The following is a 14,875-nucleotide window of genomic DNA, read 5'->3' on the forward strand; positions in this document are numbered from 1 at the left end:
TCGAAGCATGTAAAATCTATCAATAATAAACATACAACCCGTCACACACACAAGCAAAGGAATCTTCATTTTCAACTTTGCATATTCATGAATCCTGCAACCACAGACAAATGCCTTAGAGAGGAAGAGAAAGTTTTAATGACCAGTGAAGAAGTTAGCCCCCATTAACGGCAGGGGTTACGACATCGGAAGGGATGATCTATAGGACGGATAAAAAGAAGAGCAAAGGAGAAATATCAAGAAAAGAAATACTTTGACGAGTTGGAGTACAATCAGGAACTAAAAAAGTAAAATTTGCACGAGCTAGCATATCTGGATCTGCCCGGTAACGCCGTTCCTCCACCATGGCGAACATTGTAAATTATTTCTTGCAGATTTTTTGACGCTTTGCGCAACCGCAAACACGTCGGCGTTCCCGATAGGCCTCTTTTTGCTCGGGTATCCTCCCCAGTCGTCCCGTTTTGTTAAGACACGGAGAAATTTCCCGCGCAGTTTATACGCATGGTTACTCGAAGGAACACTTGCCAACGCTAACTCGAGCATGCCTTTCCGGATGAGACCTTGCGAGGGGAAGGTGAGAGCGCGTGGCACTCTCACAGAACACCGCGTAGAACATTAAAATGTCAAATGAGGCAGACACTGCTGCGCATGCCGCAGGAAACGCGTACACTGACGTTCATTTTCCACTACGGGCGTTTTACTGTAGCACCTGGTAAATATTCCATCCAGCCAGCCTGGCCTATCACTTGGATCTAAACGTAATCACGTAATCCTACACTGAACGTTAAGTGGTTACAGTTCAAATTCTTGCACAGCGTGTGAAATCAGCACAGCGTTGAGTGGGGACATGGTACAGCGCCGTGTAACGGGGTGGACACTAACGTTTGTCAGGCGCAAAACACTTGCGGATAGCACCTGCTGGGGCGAGGGGGGATGGGGGGGGGGGGGGGTGCGAACGTTTGTCATCTGACATTTCGGAGCTTATAGTTGCCGCCGCTCTCAACACAGTAGAGTAGAAAAAACTTTATTTGGCCCCGGATAGGGTCAAGGGAAGAAGACTGGGGAGGTCATCCTCCTCTCTCAGCATGTTTGAATGCTGGGAGCGGCGTTTGGTGTTGCTGCGGTGTGGCCGGAAGTAGCCTTTTCAGCGTTGCTCTAGTGCTTAACCGTGAAGCAGGGCGGTTCCGACCGTAGAAACGGCGCTTGCAGAGCTGAGAGCCGCCCTCGCCAAGGCGACGTTCTGGCGCCGTTGATGAACGCCGTTCCGGGCTCACCGGCCGCCAAATTCGCCCGCGCTGTTTTCGTCTGCGACACCGCTCCGCGTGGTTAAATAGAACGCAGCGCTGGAGCAAATAAGGTTCTCTACCAACCGTCTTATGTGTGGAGCATTCATCCGTCGTCGGAAGGGAGCACTGCTCCAGCGGCCGTCTTTGTCGCCAGCACGTTCTGGCTTCCCGCCAGTCCCGCGCGCTAACTTCTGAGCGACTCCCAGGAATGTTTCGGGTAGATGCTATCTGATCGCCGCGGTCTATTTGCGCGCTCTTAGAAGCAGGGTCGTTGGAGAGTTCAGCTTGCTCAATCAGCTGCTGTGCGCCGAATGTGCGCTTTGATGTTATGTCGGGGAAAAGCGGGTGTCTCGGCTCGGGGTGGTCTAAAAGCCCGCGTCGAGATATCTTGGCTACCAGTTGAGCGCCTGACAGTGGGTTCGTTTTTTGCGGGCTTGCTTCGCCGCCAGCCTTGCCCAAACCGTGGCCGCCACTGTTCTGACCTGGCGTTTTCGCTAGTGTCTGTTGGTGCGCATTTTAGAGGCACTACTTGTAACCGCGTCGCTTGAATCAGGATCAATACAAGGAAACATAACAAAAGGTTGCCCAACAAAAACATCAGCTGCACAGTTGGTAGCGGAAGGGCACCCCAAGCGATCCATGTAGAGGCTGAGGCTAGCCTACGTTAAAACGCTTAGTCTGTGGTACACTGGAGTCGCCGCCCTAGCTGCTTCGAAAGGCCAGCGCTGACTGTGCGCCAGACAACCATTGAACTGCCTTCGGCACAAGACATTTTTTTTTTTTTGTTCACGACGATGCCCACAGTTGCGCACTGGCATTCAGACATCGTGCAGCAGGTAAGGTTTCCATGCTAACCTGATTTCTCTCTTTTTCTCTGTGCCGTGCGGCGCCTGGCCTGTCTCCCGGTGGGATCTACAGCTGGCTTCCCGGCCTACGGCTATGGCCGTGGGGGCTACCCCGGCTACCCGGGATTTGGCTACCCCTTCGCAGGTATGAACCTTAACATGCAACACCTCTGCCTGCCCTGCCCGCCCCTGGACCCTTTGAACCTGTACAACCTGCATTCCATGCAGCTTATTTAAGGCCCTCCCCTCTTCGTCCCCCTCCCCTTCGGCGCACTACTAGTATTACTGAAGACGACGTTGTTTCCCTCCACTCTTCGCTATCTCTATCTCTCTCTCTGTCGCCCTTTCTCGGATTCTCCGGCTGTCTATGTATGCAGCTACGCGAGTCTTCTGTCATGTTTTGTTGACCCTTCACAGATGTCACGTTATCGCCTTGGCTTTGTGCTTACTGATGTCGGGGATTTTATTTTGTTCGATAGTAGCAGTTTTCTTGTGCAAGTGTTCACTTATGCTTTCGCCGACTCGAGCTTCCACTACGACGGGACGAGCCATGTTTGAGGTTCCTTCGCGTTATATTGTTATATTTGTTTTCTGGGTGGAACGCTGATTTCAGCTTGTCAAGAGGAAAATTTCTATTTTTGTCGCCCCGAAGCTTCTACGCGCGACAGCTTATAATGCCCCTGCCTTCTCCTACGCGTCTATTTTCTATCTCACTGTGCATATCTCTCTCGCTCGCTCTATTTGTCGCAAATACTCTTCTTGCTAACCATTTTGATCGCCCTCATTGAGCCTAAATGGCTGGCTTGCATGACTGTTCCGGCTACAGTACGTTTTCTTTTGAACACATACTGGCACCCAGAGTTTTTGACAGGGCTTCTGACATGTACGGCTAAAGACTTAAAGCATCGACGGGGCTGCCGCATGTCTCGGCCTGGCGAACGATGGGCGTTGACTTAAAGTACGCTCCTTTAGTGGTACGTAATGGTGCCGCATTAGCCGCATGCAGGCCAGCTTGAAGGCACGGCGGGCGTTTAAAGTCGCCATTCTTCTAACTGTCTGCGGCACGTCTTCTACTCACCTGCTTTTTGTTCCCGCTTGCGTTACTAATCGCTTTGTTTTTCTGCGGCGTTTTTGCCTACCCGGCGACTAAATTGCTCCTTGCGTGAGGCAAGTTTGTGTCGAACATTCTGTCTAAAGAAGTGAACACAATTTTGGAGCGCTATTAGCGCACATTTTCTTCCCTCGTGGCCGTTTTGTGTTTGGCACTTCCTTGAACAACGAGTGCGTTCAACATTGTCAGCCCTATATAGTTTCCCGCCGAGCGTTTGAAACAAGGTAGAGTCACAAGTTGCCTCAGTTGTCTTCCAAGACTGTTTGGTTTAACGCTGCCCGGGCTTGTGACGACGCGGGGCCCTGGTCCGGCCTGCTTAGTCTTCCCGCCGCCGCCGCCGCCGCCGCCATGTTGGTTGGCCCTCCGTACCTCGTCTGCTCGCCTGTGTGTGCGTCGTCTTCAGCCGGCCGGGCCCGCCACCACCTTCTGTGCCGCCGTACTTGTTTTTCCTTGTGGTGCATAAATAACTGCTTGCCCGACGAGCCACTCTGACTGACTGACGACCATCGATACGAACTACCCTGCGTGCTCCTTTTTCACTCGTGTGTTGTTACCACTGCTTTTGTCACGACGTGTGCTTTTTTTTTTTCGCCCCCACATTTTGCCCCCTTTATGTAAGCTATTTTCTTCTTTTGTGGGCTGGTGACGATTTGGGCTTCCAACATTCTCTGTTCTCGTGTGCCGGACGATTATCGTACATGGTAGAAAATCCTATTGACCTTTTTTTTTTTTTTTTCTGTGTGTGGCGTACTTAACTTCAACGTAGCTGAACTAATTTCTGGCGTGATCAGAGTTTTTTTACGCTAGCGTTCTAAAGTGTACCGCCAAGCAAGTCATGCTGTTAGGATTCGGAGCGCTAAACTGCAACCGCATTATTCTATGTGAACTCATTTCTCATTCAAACGGAACGGGCCTCTTCTGCGAAACAACTATAAATTCTGTTGTGTTACTTGCTGAAGGTAGCTGAACCCCTTTGTTGCTCCCCTTTTACGCCAATGCTAAAGGTCTCGCTTCGAGTTTCGCGCATAGCGGCTGCGCAGGGCGCACCAGCCACGTCTCTGTTCAAGAACTCTTGCTTCACGCAATTCTTCCTGCCTCCGCTTCGCGTGCTTCGATGCTGCTCTGCCACCTTTCGTGTAGACTAACCCTGCCGCATGTTCCTGATACTGCTGCCCTCGCCTCCGTGTTCGCCACGCATGCTAGGCTAGTATTAACGTCGCTGGTATACGTCTCGCCTGGCCACTGGTGTCGTGGCAGTTACAAACATATTTCGCGCCACACAGCTTCTTCGATTTTTTTTTCTTTCCTTTAACGAAGAGTGGTGCACAGAGTGAATGCAAACTAGCTTCCAAAGCTTTGTTTTCTCTTGAAAAGCTGCCTTCCTACGGACGTTTAAGAACGGCTTCCAAGTCAATACACGGCAGGTACGAACTGCTGGCAACATTCCACGCCGAAATAGCTCACAACAGCATGGCTTTGCGTAGTTCCTGCACGACCTCGCTATGCTCTGTATGCTGCGATACATTTCAGTTTGGCCAACGCATTGTGCATCTTTTGGTGCAAGCTGAGGAACCTTACCCTAGCTCGTGCAACATACCGCCTTCGAAAGCAAGCTCATGCGGCAGGCTAGCATTTCAGATAAGAATAAAGGTGTTACTCGGCCTCACTGTTAAAGGGGCCATGAAGACAGGATACGGGTTTGTTTCATTGACCCGGTAACAAAGATGCCAAGTCCAATGCAAACTTACAACAAATAATGGAGGCGGCAATATGCGCTCTCGACGTCGCGCAACCGTTATGGTTCCTAATGCGTTCGCGTCCTGTTATCGGCTCAGTTGGTTAGGTTCAAGGCGAGCAGTAGTTTGCTAGACGAACTGATCTTTGTGTCGTATCAGTTGCCGGAATGATAAACTTGTAATTGGTGCTGGTTTGAAATTTGTGGAGGGCACGTCTTTCGCGCGTTAATTGTATTGATTTTGATGTGTTGTCACTGAACACCAGCTAGTTAAACAATAAACAAAGCAAGTTACAATTGTCAGAAACTGGCAAGCCCCGGGTACTAACACTACGACGTTTTTTTTTTATCTGGCAAACACCTCGTTATATACTGAATGTTTGCAATGCTTATCTTTCCTTTATTTTTGTGGCAACACATCATTTATAAAAAAAAAAAAACAGGCTTGCGGATGCGCAATTGTAATTTTTTGCCGTCAGGTTGTTGAGCTCAGTAAGCTATAGAAGAATGGGTAATTGGAAGGGTAATTATACTTATTGCCCGCGTTTTCGTAACAGGCATTGTTAATTACTACCTTGGAGCACTCCTCAATTACCGGCAGGGAATGAAGTTAGTCTCAGGCACGGTCAAGTATAACGCTGGTCGTTGCGGAATGGGGGCAATTTTTTATGGAATATGCGACACCAGCGGTGTGGCTTATTTAGGCTCGAGAACTCCGCGGTGTGTGACTGACCACCTACGTGGCGAGGGAGAGCTGAACGCCAGTCTTTCATCGCTTCGCTGATGCCCTCTTCTGGCCACGTACCATTCCGTTTTCGGAGGCGCTCTCTGTCATTGCTACGTAGTCACTGGGCTCGCTAGGCTTCTTAAACAGTGCCACTCCACCCTTTCTCTGCCTCCTCCTCTCCCCCCCCCCCCCCCCTCCCCACCCCGTACTGGCTCAAATTCTCAGGCGTTCTTGTTGGAAGTGGATTAGCGTTTTTCCCGTGCAACCGCATGGACCTGAACTGTATTCCATTCCCCCACTTAAAATACAATAAATTAATTTGTTTTCTTAAAGGTTAGAGAACTGTCGCCCAAGGAGCCGAATTGACGAAGCGAATTTATTTTGTTTTTTTTTATGCCCACTGAGACACGTAAGGTTAAGAAAGCTACTTTAAATCCGTTTATTTTATTCTGTTCAAAGTGAAGCAAACTAGCAAACACATCGCGTATCAAATACCCACTCTCAACCGTCATTGACGCACTAGAAACGCCGGCAGCAGCAGCGATTGATCCTTCCGTAAGATGAGTTACGTGACTGGGCCCAAGAGGCCCGGGTACCGGCGTCTAGAGAGACGAACTGATTTTGCCCCCTTTCCGACGAGTCCCAGTGGAAATCATGGTCGTGAGGCAGTCTACAATTACCTGGCACGACTATCAATTTATACATCAGTCCAGTATTGAAGAGCAGCCCTCTGGCTTCCCCTAATACTTATAAAAATACGCCCCTAAGGTGAGCTGACAAATATGGGGTCACACTCGGAGTCCAAAAACGGAACTATTAACCTACTCCTCACGAATCGGGGTCTTAGCAATGTCTCCGAGCAACTTTTCTGTTCTCTGTTCAATTGGAAACCGCCTGTACACGACGAAGAGCGGGAATAGACTCAAAACCATGGGTACACATAAGCTGTTGGTTGGTTCGTTGCTTATTGTATAGCCTACGCTTTCGTCTACGCGCAAGTCCCTCGTTGCATAGGCTTTGGTGCCCTACAGCATTTTGTATCACGCTCTGTTCTTCCCTCTCTGCCTCCTCTCATGTTCGTTTATCCGATTCTGTTAATATCCGTATTTGTTGGCGCTCCGAAAGTGTCATTAGCCTTTAAGCAGTGGTTCGGGTTCCACATATTTTAGAGCAAAGACTTGCACTAACGCCTTCCCTCTTTTGCGTCATTTCTCCGTAAACTGAGCACTTAAACTGCAGAGGTGTCGCACTGGCGGCTACCTTTGCTCTTCCAGTCCCACAGTTGCCTCTGCTAGTCTTTCGTCAGTCTTGTCGCTGCCTACGTTTGGCGCATATGACTTGAGGCACTGCGGTAGCTGAACTGCCTCCCACGCCCGGTGTTGTAAATATGACGCTTTCGAAGGCGAATGTCTACCCTCGAGTGACCGATCGGGAAAGACTAACACACAGGTGTAACCAAGCGCACCCAGGCAACAAACAGTCCACCTTTTCGCGGATTCCTCAGCTATGCCTCGAGCACGTCTATAGGCAATCATTCTAGCCGACATCTCTGCTGCTGCTTTTTACGCATAAACGATGGGAAGTTCCTTTTGTATCTTACTGTCTCGCACGGCTTTTCCCGCCCCTGAAATATTCAAACAGAGTTTAAAATGCGTCAGCTGATCTTAGGTTGAAAACGCCTGCCCTTCCTAGCGATGCAAAGTAGTTTCAAACGCGGTTTTGAGGACATGCGCGCGCTGTTTTGTCGACCCCCGGTGACGGACACTTTAAACTTTAAGGCCAGAGGCTTCGAAAGAACGATCTCAAAATCTTTCTGAAGTGTGCCTTTAGTATTGAATTCCCTTGACTGCGTAACAGCAACGGTGGAAACAACGAGTCAGTTTACTTCTTTTAGTGTCGCCACGGTCAGTAAACTGCTTCGATGCTTTCAGCACCACAGTTAGGTTAAGGTTCATGTCCATGCCACGTGACCCAGGTGTTGTTTGTCGAAATGTGATCCCCGGGCTGATCTAATTTGAGATCGAAAAGTCATCGTGGCGCTGCGGTGTTTTTCAGGGTTGTGTATCGCTTCTCTTTGGGCTTTATAGCCGCGCAAACGCATGTACATAAGTATATAAGTATATACAATATACCGCATTATTGTGTGTGCATATACCAAAGCATATTTTCTTTTGACGTCCAGGCAGACAAAGAAAAAAAGGTTTATTTTTTATTTCTTTCTCTTGGTTTCAGTTTCCTTGGCTGAAGCCCTTGGGTCGTCCGATGTTTTTTACTCGGTCATTCGGTTGCCTTAAAAGCGGGAAATCTGCACACGCAGGGATTCTGTCCAGGATATACGTTTCTCGCAATTTCTTCCCCCTTCGGCTGTTCAAAACAACTTTTATATAAGAAAAAGAAACGAGCTTTTCCTAGGAATTTTTTCTTTCGGTATTAAAAAAAGAAAAACACAACCCAGATGGCTGTTCGGTGCTCGACTGTCTCGTCTTGTCTTCTTTGTCACTGTTTTCTTTTCGCTCGTGCCATTCGCCGAGTGACGTGCTGTTTTTCTTCCCACCATGTGTATTCTTCTCGCGAGAGACGCAGAAATCGGAAGCGTTGTTGTTGCAGCATGGCAGAGAGGCCCCTTTACCAGGTTTCCGGCGCTCTCGGGTGGTGGTGTTTGAGCCATTTCTGACGTGGCAGCTCTCATTGGACATCTATGTTTGTACTTGGCGTACATTGACATTTTTTGGTTAGTAGTAATTACCTGCTCAAGTCAACTCACGTCGCCCCAGCGATATTTGAACGGAATTTCAGCTGCGTACATTTTTTTTTGGTCCTTTTCACGGGGTGCGCTCAAAACTTGTTATCGACGACTGCAGGGAAAAAAGAAAACGAGGCGAAGGGCCAAGCTTTACGGGGCGCCACAAGTTTTTCCGCGGGGCTGAGTTCTCTCGCAGTCTCACATGACTGGCTCTGCTGCGCGCAGTTATTTGTGACGTCTTTCCGAACAGCCAATCACGTGCGATCACGTGAGAATTCGATCCGGACGGAAAAATTCCGGCGCCCTTGCGGAATACGGGGCAAAGTGCCTCACTTTTGTCAGGATGCAGAGAATCTGGTATAGTGGCCTCTCTGCCTACATGCCCCTTGATTCTGAGACGTCATTCCTCCCTGAGTCAAGTGACCGCAATTGGTGTGCGCGCTCTAAACATGCACAAGGAGCTCTCACGAAGTTGCCGTTGCAGGGCTAAAGGGAGAGCGAAAGAAGTGAGGGGAAGCGTTGCATTAACCCGCCTCTCTGTGCCAAATCCCGCAAAACCAAACGGGGTTCCTTCGGTTTTTTTCCGGCCGCCTTCACGCGTGCAAACTGAACGGTATGATAATTCTGGCGCAGACACTTTGCGGAGCTGTCATACCGACAGTGAAGAGCTAGTGTTGTGGGTTGTGGAGGAGGAGCGAGTGTAAAAGGAAAATGACGAGCCGTGTATTTTGTCTCCAATGAGAAAGAAAGTCCGCTCCGCTCGCAAAACCTTGGTTCACTTCGAAAATAAATTAATTTGTAGTGGAGGACGTCTTCCGGAGAGCCCCGTTTGGTTATGCGCGATCCGCCATTACATTGCACCTAGTTCGCCAATTGTGGCGCCGGGATGTGCTGTACAAGGGTCGATCTCTGCACTCGCCCTGTGTGAAACCGGTGCGCGGCATTTTCACGCACCTCGTGTTTATGTCTGCCTCTGTTAAGAAATGGCCCCAGGGCGTTTCTACGGCTGCCTCATGATGACGCAAAACTAGGCATAGCAGCTGAAGGGTGTGCACCTGGTGAAACTAAGAGCTGTTGAGTCTTTTGTACAACGGTGTGGTTGAGTCAGAAAGCGCAAAACACGCGCTGGAAAATGTTTGAGTGCTCTGTGTTTGTCCCTTTATTTTTTGTTCTTTTTTCGAACTGTTCCACGTACTGTAGCCACTGTTTAGAACGAGAGATCGTTGTGTGTATGTGTGACTGCCCGCTTAGCGCCGGCATGAGCAGACCTTGTACCGCTCCTAGTGCCCGACATTGTACGCGTAGAAGGATACCGAACCACTCGCCCGCCTTTAATGGCGTTTCGGCGCTGTCCTATCTTCTGCACTACTGCTTGGTGATAGACATAGCGTAGAAGTCGTTTAACTAGATCACTTAGGAGAGTGTTGTTTCTCTATCCCTGACCTTGTTTCCCGTTTTTTTTCCTTATTTTTTGCAAGATAAGAGCGACATTGTTTGCATTGGACCGGTGTGAATGTGCAATGGTGGAGAAAAAAAAAGCGGGTGTGCTTTCGAGCAAACCGATCTCATCTGACGCGGTCGCCACTTTTTCAAATGTTACAGTGCCATCGAGTATGGTTGCACGCTGTGCCATTTTCTTCCCTTTTTTTATTTCTTACAAGCAAAACACTGCACAACAAATATGCGGAGAAGCTTAAGTTGTTGTGCACCGCGCATAGACTGAGTGTGTGAGCTTTGTTACTTAGCTCACACGAAAGCATGGTCACTAGCACTTCGTGCGCAACTACTTTGTCGCGAATATAAACGGCAACTGGGCCACGCTTTTAGGGTAATGAGCCACCACGAGGTGGAAGCCTGACACTACATCGTGTGTGTGTGTCGTTCAGGTATAATCACTGCACGAAGGAAACGCACCTTGAAAGAGTCCTAGCTTCGTGAAACTTCATGCAAACTTAAACGTTCACTGCCGGCTTTTATCGTCGGAATTAGCCAGTCGAGGACATGAAGAATTTTTAATGGCTTCCCACTGCAACTGTGCCGCATTACGTTTAGCCATTTGTATTGTAATATAGTATTATTTGGCTTGACATGGAGCCAGCCAGCGTGTCAAATCGGTATTCAGAAAAGTTGCGAGGTGGTTTGGCGCTTAGCTGTTAGGATATGTATTACTGGTTGCGCATACTCAGTGAAGCAAAAAAACAAAACGTTTTTCCGGAATACCTTGCCGGTGCAAGCTCAGTACTTTATTACGTATCTTTTTTGGTATCCTTTAAATAAACGTTCATCCGAGGGCACTGAAAGAACTTCTTAGTTTCGCTAGACGCACAAGGCTTCGTGGAAACCACGGGGAATCGACGCGAACTTGAAGTTTATCGGCAATGTCACCAAACCTTCTCGGAGCAAAACCCGGCGCATGAGATCGGTATGTTCCAACCGAGTTTATTATTACCATATATCCGCACACTTGCAATATTTTTGTTATTGTTGTTGTACGTTAGCTGTTCTTCTTTTTCGTTCGCGTGTATTATTTTTCCTCGCCTCTGCGCGTTTGTTGAGGCAGTGGTGTCCAAGGCACCACGAACTGCAGTGGCGCCCACCGCGGCCTGTTACCGGTTTTTGTACATATCACGCTGAGCAAAATGTTCGCCAGAGTTCTGATACGACGCGAATGACTGATGCTATATTGTTTTCTATATTTAAGGGTACGTGAAGTTTACATTTACAATCACATATCCAGGTAGAGAGAGGGAACCAAGCAAATGATAAAAACAAGAGGAAATTTTATGCGAGGAAAGGTTAAGCGAGGAAGTGAGAGTGTTGTTTTGTTTGTTAAAACAATCTTGTTTATGTTTGCCTTGGGTTCTTCTCGTGTTATCTCGCAATCTGCTTCTATCTCTTTATTTTTCTGTCCTCTCAAAGAGTATTTTTATGTTCCCTCGACTTTTTTCTGAAAGCGAGAGAGTCCACTAAGCGCACGCAAAACAACGTCGTGCAATTTGTTCCTGCACCGTCTCTTAACAATAAAAGATGTCTTTCGAAAACAAATCTCAAGCCCCAGCAGAAAGGTGTTTTTTTATCACTCTACTGCCCAGGCTGTCCGGCTATCTCTTATGCTGGTGCTGTGTGCGGCGGAAGGGCTGATAGAAACAAGAAACTCACGTATTTTGAAATGACGCCGCTTCTTAAGTTAAACCGAACCTCCGTTATTTATTGGTTTAGTACATCGGGAAGTATGCTAGCTTACTTCATTCACCTCTTAAAGCTCACAGCGCCCTCAGTTTTTTTTTTTCTTTTCTTTTTTTTTTCAAAATACGAGCGACAGATAAGCATACAAACTGGCATCTCAGTGCTGCTTTTTTTTTAACGTTACCAGAGAAAGCTGTTGCGCAAGTAACTTCACTGCCTACTTGAACCGAAGCTCGCGTCTTTTCAGGATGCGAGGGTTGATACGACGCTCACAAACACGACACCTAACATAACATTCATTTAGCTGGGAGCACATTTGGCGCCGGTTGAGTACCTCGTACGCCTGCAGGTAAAAATGGCTGCGGGAATTAACTGTCGCTAAATTTCTGCTAGTCTTTCTGATAGTGTTGTGGCCGCAGGCCACTCTTTTATGGTCTGTAAGAGTTTGCCAGTGTTTGCAATCAACAGCTGAGAAAGGGAAGGAAAAAGCAACCGTAGCTGAATTCAGTTAGACAATTAGTTCGTACTTCGCCGTAGGCACTTCCATAAGTTTTCCTGCGCGCTAGGCCAGCGCACGTGAGTTGGGATTTTTTTTTCCCGTGGCAAAAAAGCTTGCTTCTCAAAATGATGCGGAGCATCAGTTTGTCATCAAAGTAAAAGCCATTTTTACCCATTACGTAACAACGCAAGCACAATCAGAACGGGTGTCTTCTAAACAAGAGTATGCAAAGCGCATGCGTGTATCTCACAGAAATTATCTTCCTAAAGATAAACTATTGTCTCTCATAATTTCGTCTCTGTAAAGTAAACGGCAGTGGTTTGCTCTGAACACAATATCTGCTCCCTCCCCCCCCCTTTTTTTTCCCCTTGAAACCTTTTATGGAGCGGCATTCATTTTTTAGAGCAACCAGTTACGGAGAAACCTTGAGTTATCTACGGAAGTTGTTTTCGAGCCTGTAGTTCCTTGAGCGAATAACTGCCTGGTACAACGGCTTTTACTTGGTGCCATTCGAATAAGAACAACAGCGCGCCTAGCTATCTCACCTCGCTCCGCCCCTGCTATTAAAGGGACACTGCAACACTTTTTTCCAACTTCTTTTCGAAATCTCTAATGCTTGCAGAACGTAGTGAACCAACACATCGAGTACTTACATCAGGGGGTCGCAAAGTACCTCAGCCAAAAATTGCTGCACTATGACCATCAGATAACTCAGAAACTTTCTCAAAAGATTCTTCTCTTTTTTTCCGGTCTTGCTGTTTCTCGACCGCTGGACTTACGTCATCGCAGTGGTGTAGCGGCTATTGGCCGGATTTCCTTCAGTTGAAGCAATGAACGCATTCTGTAGTCACTGTAAAAAGAAAGCCACAAAAGCAAAGTTGAAACGGAAGGAGTGTCTGCTGCGACGAGAAAATGACGCAGTGCCGCCGCTCCGTGGTAGCGATAACTATACCTTTCGCAGTGATTCCAGACGCAAATAAAAGAGTGAAAACGTTTATCGGAAGTGTTACAGAGTCCCTTTAAAACCATATGAAGCAAAAGAAGTGTGGCGAGGCGCAATCGTACCCTTGCAATATTATCTCGTTTCATCGACGCTTATCAGGTGAATTTGGTGCCATCTCTAGGGTTGTTTCTTGAGGCGCGCAGCCACAAGAGACGGCGCAAAAATGCTCGCGGCATGCGACAGCCCATCGACCGTCGCCGTGAGCCGAGCGATGTCAATATTCGATTCGGGTGCCTTCCGTCGAGATCTCCCTCCCCCTCTCCGAATTCATGGCCGTGACAAACGGACATAGCGAAGCAAAAAAAGCAAGCCTCCCAGAACCACGAAGAAAAAGTAACCTACAAACATTCCCGCAAAAAAATATTTAGCGCGCTAAAAAACTGCGTGGCTGAGAGGAAGTTGTTTTGTTGTTGTTGTTTTTCAAAGCTGCAGCTTTGTTTTCCGACGTGCGGTTCCCCGGGAGCCAGAGGCATTCGTTCTTGCGCAACCGTGCCCCGCTTTGGCGTGCTGTGTGTCACGTACTCTTTCCTCCCCTTTCCTTCCACGGGCGCCGCGATTATTGTCGCTCCTTTCGTAGTTTACTCTCCGGTCCCCCTCGTCACCGCGCCTGTCACTGGCGTTCTGTCCGCCTCTCTCAAGCCCAGTGCGGCATGCCTGTTTTGGAATATAGGCGTCAAAATCTGAATCGAAATGCTGAAATCGCTCGGAACCGCGCGAGCGGCTCAAGCTGGCGGCGCTGCGGCGAACTTATAAGGGAAAATAAATAACATTGGTCGCAGTCTACAGCCCAAGAGAACAACGACCGCAAAAAAAAAAAAAAGAAAATAAGGCTGAGCGGTAAACAATCAAGCGACAGGAGACGTGACGAAACGAATGCCTCTGCGGCGAGCATTATTGCCTTTGCCTGTCTCCCTCCTCACTCCCGGCGCTTCCCTTTCAACTGCGTTGTTGTTCGATTGGGCTCTGGACTCGGGAGCAATTTTGGAGCCTGAACGCCGCCGCGTCGGCTTAGTCTGTGCTTCACGCAACACAACACATTCACCTCATCGTGACAGCCTAGTTCGGGTAGACTTTTTTTCTCTCACTTATTTATTTTCTTTTCTTTGCGTATCGCTACTATACGGTTCCCATGGCTGCTTTCCCCACTCGCAGTTACTATAGCAAGGGTAGGAAGGCGTGTACAGTAAACCCTCGTTATGGCAACAAGAAATTGGCTTCGCTGTAAGGGGTACGTCGTTCAAAGCGGGTGTGTTTTGTTCCCTATGCGCTGCATTTTGGGCCATTAAACCCTTCGAATAAAGCGAAATTTCGAATAAAGGGATTGCGTTATAACGAGGCTTTACTTTTACACTATTTTTTTATGTTCCTACCATATTCGGCCAGAGTCTCTTAACTGCTGGGGACCTATAAAAGGCTCGAGATACAAGCCGGCACGTTGACAGGAGGCGAAGAAGATTGACCGAAGCGTTAAGCCTTATTTCTTAACTTAGGGCATTTAGTCATCGACCTTTAGTTACTCGCTACAATGTGCCGAGTAGCACTAGCTCTCGTATGTAAAAATTCGCTCCTCGAAATCTTGAAGAGTTTGTGAGTACGTTGACACCTTTTCACCGCTTGAGTTTAACTCAATGCATTTTGTTCGGCACGCCTAATGCCAGGACACACGTGCAACGCAAAGTATGAAATTCCAACGCTTGCCGATAATGTACCAAGCAGTCGACGCCGTGCAGACGCCTCTCT

General features: G+C 48.2%; 1 protein-coding gene across 9 annotated transcripts in view; it reads left to right on the forward strand.

The window, feature by feature from the left end:
* Positions 1-14,875, forward strand: part of Rbp6 (RNA-binding protein 6) — a 586,247-nt gene that overhangs the window by 518,945 nt on the left and 52,427 nt on the right. For 8 of the 9 annotated variants that reach the window (XM_077677081.1, XM_077677080.1, XM_077677082.1 and 5 more), the window contains one exon: positions 2,205-2,276. In XM_077677081.1, the coding sequence (XP_077533207.1) occupies positions 2,205-2,276 (72 nt within the window). Of the gene's footprint in view, positions 1-2,204; positions 2,277-7,936; positions 11,493-14,875 lie in introns of those variants that run through there. The other variant, XM_077677087.1, reaches the window with a different exon arrangement.

This window comes from Haemaphysalis longicornis, unplaced genomic scaffold (genome assembly GCF_048455015.1).
Source record: "Haemaphysalis longicornis isolate Haplotype H1 unplaced genomic scaffold, Haemaphysalis longicornis Haplotype H1 scaffold_7, whole genome shotgun sequence".
NCBI lineage: Eukaryota > Metazoa > Arthropoda > Arachnida > Ixodida > Ixodidae > Haemaphysalis > Haemaphysalis longicornis.